The 5350-nt window shown below is 47.1% G+C and overlaps 1 protein-coding gene across 1 annotated transcript; it reads left to right on the top strand.

Moving 5' to 3' along the window:
• Positions 1-620: 620 nt before the first annotated feature.
• Positions 621-4881, top strand: LOC123444724 (probable serine/threonine-protein kinase PBL1). The gene is made up of 5 exons (XM_045121543.1): positions 621-823; positions 1765-2418; positions 3257-3514; positions 3634-3753; positions 3996-4881. Exons 2-5 carry the CDS (start codon positions 1786-1788, stop codon positions 4617-4619), a joined length of 1635 nt encoding a protein of 544 aa, XP_044977478.1. The 5' UTR covers positions 621-823; positions 1765-1785; the 3' UTR covers positions 4620-4881.
• Positions 4882-5350: the final 469 nt, after the last annotated feature.

Here is a 5350-nt window from a genome sequence, read left to right as displayed (position 1 = left end):
AATTATGAATCAATAAAAGTTTAGGCACATATTTACCTTTTCTTGCATCTGTAATGATAATTTATACATACATACTTCCTCCATTCCTATATATAAGTCTTTTTTAAATATTTTACTAGGGGACTACAAAAAAACAAAATAAATAAATCTACGTTCTAAAGTATGTCTATGTACATACATATATAATCCTTTTATGAAAACTTTTAAAATAATTTATATTTAAAAACGGAGGAAATAGTTTACATACGCATGTATTTGCGAAAGAAACCATTTTTTGAGGCTGTAATTCCAAATACTGGCTCCCATGGACTCCGGGATTCAAAACGCTTTTGGGTGGCTAACCTATTTTTCACGCTTTCACCAGCTCCAAAACTGCGAGTAATACCACCGAGGGGTAAAATACAAAACAAGGGTCCATCAAGCAGGAAAAACACCCCCAAACACATTTCTGCGGCCGAGAATCAAGGGGGGCGGTTTGGAAAATGCGGCGCTCACAGGGTGGAATACAGAAAGCCGCCTCGCCTCGGGGTTGCTATCGCCACATCTCCGGCTTTGACCAGTGCCCACCCGACCCTGCTGCCGCTTCTTCTTACTCCATCCCTCCTCTCTCACCTCCATTCTTTACTTTTCTCCCCCCCCTCTCGGCAGCTCCTCCTGCTATATCCTTCCTCGCCCCACCATTCGCTCTCCTCGTCTGCACCCCGCCGTCCTCCCTCCCCTCCCCTCCCTTCCCAGACGCCCGAGGGACGAGCGGGCGAGCCCCCTCCCACTCGCAGGCGCCGGAACGGCCCAGTCAGGTCCCGCCGCGGAGCGTTCGGTCCAGGTACGATCTTGGTTCCTCATCTCCATCTTCGCTCCGTTCGCTGCGGCTGCTCTTCGGCCCCTTGTCGTCGGCCATGCCCCTGGATCTCTCCCCATTGGGCCGGCTCAAAGGCGCCGCTAGCACGTTTGACCGTTTCCTCGCCCGCGCCCCTCGCATTGTAGATTCCGGGGGACGGAGGCTCGGGATTCGGCGTGCATGCTGATTTCAGAGCGAGAAATGCGACGCCTTTGAGCGTCCCGGTGACACCCCCTTGGCGATTTTCAGCCCGCCGGCCATGAGCTGCGGCTCATTAGCCATTACGACCGCGTGCTGGTCAAATGTCCCGGTTAATCCGGGGCGGCTGGTTCTTGGCTGGGTTTGGTGGGGTCAATTACCTAGCTGAGCGTGGTTGCTTATTTTAGCCGGTCTCTTGACCCAGTTTGTTATTTGGCCAGATTAGGTGAGAGCTCTGACCATTCAACTCCGTTCCTTTCGAGTTGGTGCCTGGTGGCAGTAGCTGCTGCTGCTGCTGCTGTGGGCATGCGCAATTTCTGCGAAACCTGCATCGGGGACGAAATTAATAATGGACGGTGTTTGGAAATTGAATGTGGCGTCTATGGACCAATGCGTCGAACCAGCCAGGCCACGTAGTATCTCTCTCTGGTCCTGGCTGGTGCCTGGGTAGATCAGTTCTTGGGACGGTAGAAGTAACATGATCTACTTGTTGTACAGTACTTGACGAAAAGAAACCATAGCTAAGTTGGCTGCTCGTGCAAGCTCTTGCTTGGTGCCTTTTTGCAGCCTAGGCGTACTGGATTTATCTTTAAGCAACACAGTTGCGGTACACCACAACTTTTCTGTGTGTGTGTGTGTTGCCAACTGCTAACCGCTGTAATGCAATGCAGGACCAGTTACTTTTGCTATATAAAAGCTAATTCATCAATCTATTTCAAATTCTGCAGCATCTTTTCCTCGGTGTGCATATGATGGGCTGCTTCACTGGCCTGAGGTCCAAGAAGAAGAAGAGCCCTCTTGTTGCAAGCAAGAAGCAGGGCGATGCAAGGGATACATCCCTTAGACTTCCAGAGCCCGAAGCTCATGTGCCATCTTTGCAGTCAGCGCCTCCTAGTTTCAGGGACAGGGCAAAGATCTGCCAATCGGCCAATAAAGTCTCTTACAGCAGGGCACGTGTGCTGTCTGCTCCCTCGAGCCTGATTCTGGTTGATCAGGATGGCCTTCCATATGCTGAGTTCGATGATCAGGATGACTCTAGGGGCAAGGGAGGAGCTATTAAGGCGCATCGTTTTTCAAATCCGCTGCCGCTTCCTCTTCCCTCACCAGAAGGCAGTTCTTTGAGGAACTTTGGTAGCTTCAAGGCTATCAATGCAAGTGGGCCACTTGAAGTTTCAGGTCCTCTCCCACTGCCTCCAAAGAGGTCCGAGGGGCTTAAGAACTTCTCGTACGATGAGATTTCCACTGCTTGCCAGTGGTTTTCTGGCGATCATCGTGTCTCAGAAACTCTGACTTCGACATCATACAAGGCATTGTTCAGGGATGATTTCGTTGAACCAAAGAAGATGGAAGCAATAGTAGCCAGGTTACTCCCTTCCAATCAGGTACTGTTCTCTATCAAGTTTCATGGTTATACTTTCCCTTCTTATTTTGGATGTTAAGGTCAGGGGTTGCAAATAGCTTTGCTAGATCAATTATGAGCCATGGAGATTTCCCTCATAGTTTTGCTAGTCTGGCCTGTTCGCCAACTCACTTTCTGGCATGCCTACTATTTTTCTTCTTTCCATGTGATGACTTGGAGAAATTTGCCTATCCAATATGGATGTATCACGTTTGCAGTATCTGTTCTGTTTACAAAGCTGAACTTAGGCTAGCGTTGCCTGCTGTTTACATCTAGGCATGTGACCTATGCTTATTGATGCAACTCTGCCCCCTGTAGAAAAAGGCTGATTTTAATTTTGTAAATACAACTTAGGAGCATAACATCGGTGGGTTAGGTAGCACGCTTTGAAGGCAGACAATGTGTTTGATCGTCCTTGTTCTCTTCACTATGAGATATTTGTAACCCTTCATGATCAATCTTGGCTTTATCACTTGTGAGCTGTTCATTCACTAGCAATGTTCTTTTGGGAGGTGGTGTTTCATGCTTTCTCTTGCAAGCGATTTAGTGGAGATTTACTTTCTCCAAGGTATGCCTTTGCCTAATGATCCTTGGTAATGTCCGGTCCAGCTTTACTGGATGTCAACATTTAAGGAATCTCCAAAAAAATTAGTACTCTGAGATTGTCGGTTAGACCTTCTAGATAACTGGACACCTTTCACCATTTTAGAGAAATTGCCACGTACGTGCCATGGCTACTATGTTTCTTGGACCATCCTGTTGTAATATTTGAAATTTGACTAATGAGGCACTGATGCAATATATTTTTCACCACTCTGCAGAGTTTCAAAGAATTTAAGGCACAAGTAAATACGTTGGCATCACTTCAACATCCCAATTTATGTAAACTCATCGGCTATCACGCAAGAGAAGAATCTAATGAAAGGATGTTGGTCTATGAGCGGCTCCATCATGGCAGTTTAGACAGGTTACTCTTTGGAAGACCGGAAGGTCGTTTCATGGACTGGTCTACACGTTTGAAGGTTGCCCTTGGTGCTGCTAAAGGTCTAGCTTTCCTACACGATGAAGGACCCTTTCAGGTAACTTGATCCAAACCCTTTGACACGACCAAGAAGTTATGGTGTGAAGTTACCATGTTCTGTTGCACTTTGTTTGATAGTTATTTCTTACATATTTTAACATGCATTTCTATTTACAGGCAATGTATGATGACTTCTCAACGTCAAACATCCAAATAGAGAAAGATTTCACTGCAAAGCTGTCGGGATATGGTTGTGTTGGCTTCAATTCTGACGAGGAAAGATCCAAGGCATCTGTGGTAAGTTCCTTTTGAAATTTGAAAACATGGTAGAAGTTCTTTGTCGTGGAATCACAAACTGCCTTATAGGTTATAGGTTCACACAGCATGTTCCTTCACATTTTAGAATTCTACAGTTTAGATTGGTTCTGGCTTGCATGCTTTTAATGCGATAAAAGATTGAAAATAATATTAATACATTGCGTTATATCCATTTACTTGTCAACATCCCAATGCTTACGGGATATGTTATTCCTGGACAGGCTGCAAACCTCTCAGAGGAAACCTTGGAGAAAGGCGTACTGACTCCGAAGAGCAACGTATGGAGCTTTGGAGTTGTCTTGCTCGAGCTAATAACAGGACGGAAGAACCTCGATGTACGTTCCACCAAAGAAGAACGTAATATTGTCAAGTGGGGTAGGCCTTTCCTCACCGACGATAGTCGTCTATCCCTCATCATGGATCCCCGTATAAAAGGACGCTTTCCTACCAAGGCTGCTCGAACTGTGGCAGACATAATTCTGAAGTGCCTTCAAAGAGATCCATCAGAAAGGCCTACGATGAGGGCCGTCGTGGAGGCCCTAACAAGCGTTCAGGACATAAAGGTCCCCTGCCGGTATCCTCTTCAAGTACCGTCCGCCGCACCGAGGAAAGTGATGCTAAAGTCTACGAGCCTCAATGGCATTGTTCCTCAGCATCCCGTCATGACCTTCTCGCCGTCGCCTCCTTCGCGCAACCAGCACCTGGCGTCGCCAAGATCATCGACTTCCGCGCTTCTTCCCCCAAGGACCTGCTCTTCCATCATCACCCTGGATTACCCCAGGGTAAGCTCGGTCAAGAAGTCGCCTTCCGGTATCCTGCGGAGACCTGGCGTCGAGGGTTTTTGATTGTCCATACATGGTCGGATTTCTTCTCTTTGCCTTGGATTTATTTGTTGTTTTGGTTAGCCTAGCGAGTGGTCTCAGTGCTATGTGATATGTATATGTTGGAAAGACATCTGAAAAAAGGGCAGAGTGAAGTGTAGATAGTAGAACCAGCTTTGTAGATACTTGTCGTTCTCTGATTGGATGGGGGTCATGGAAGCAGTGTGTGTTAGAGTGGGGCTTGTAACCCCATTATTATGCAATAAACGTGGGTTGGTCGGTCGTATTTGCTCGCCGTCAAACATTTCAGCTGGTAGCATTTCTTCTCTTGAATGCTAAGTTCTGTCGGCTGCTAGTCGTGGAACAACAGCAGCCGGTTAAGAGATGTTGAATTCCTTTCCGTGGAATGTTGATCTCGCCGCTGCAATTGTTGACCAGGACCGGCCAGCTTGCTTGTTTGTTTGTCTGAAGTTTCTCTACTGTCCGGCCAGTCAAGCATTATCCTCACACCTGGTGTTGCGTTGCATTTCACCGGGAACGTGTTGGTGATGTTTGATTAGGATTAGGACGTGCATGTACGTATGGACCAGGAAAGATTTGCTTTGGAATTTCCTTCTGTTTATGTTTTTGCGAGATGAATGTTTCTGCAGTGTGAACAGTGATGACGGCTGCGCAGCCATTGCGCTCTGTTTATTCCGGTGAGCCAACGCCTTTCACTTGTGTTTCCTGTTCGTCGGTCGTCGCCGTCGAGATGG

The sequence above is a fragment of the Hordeum vulgare genome, chromosome 3H (genome assembly GCF_904849725.1).
Source record: "Hordeum vulgare subsp. vulgare chromosome 3H, MorexV3_pseudomolecules_assembly, whole genome shotgun sequence".
NCBI classification, from domain to species: domain Eukaryota; kingdom Viridiplantae; phylum Streptophyta; class Magnoliopsida; order Poales; family Poaceae; genus Hordeum; species Hordeum vulgare.
This window is presented reverse-complemented; position numbering and strand designations above follow the sequence as displayed.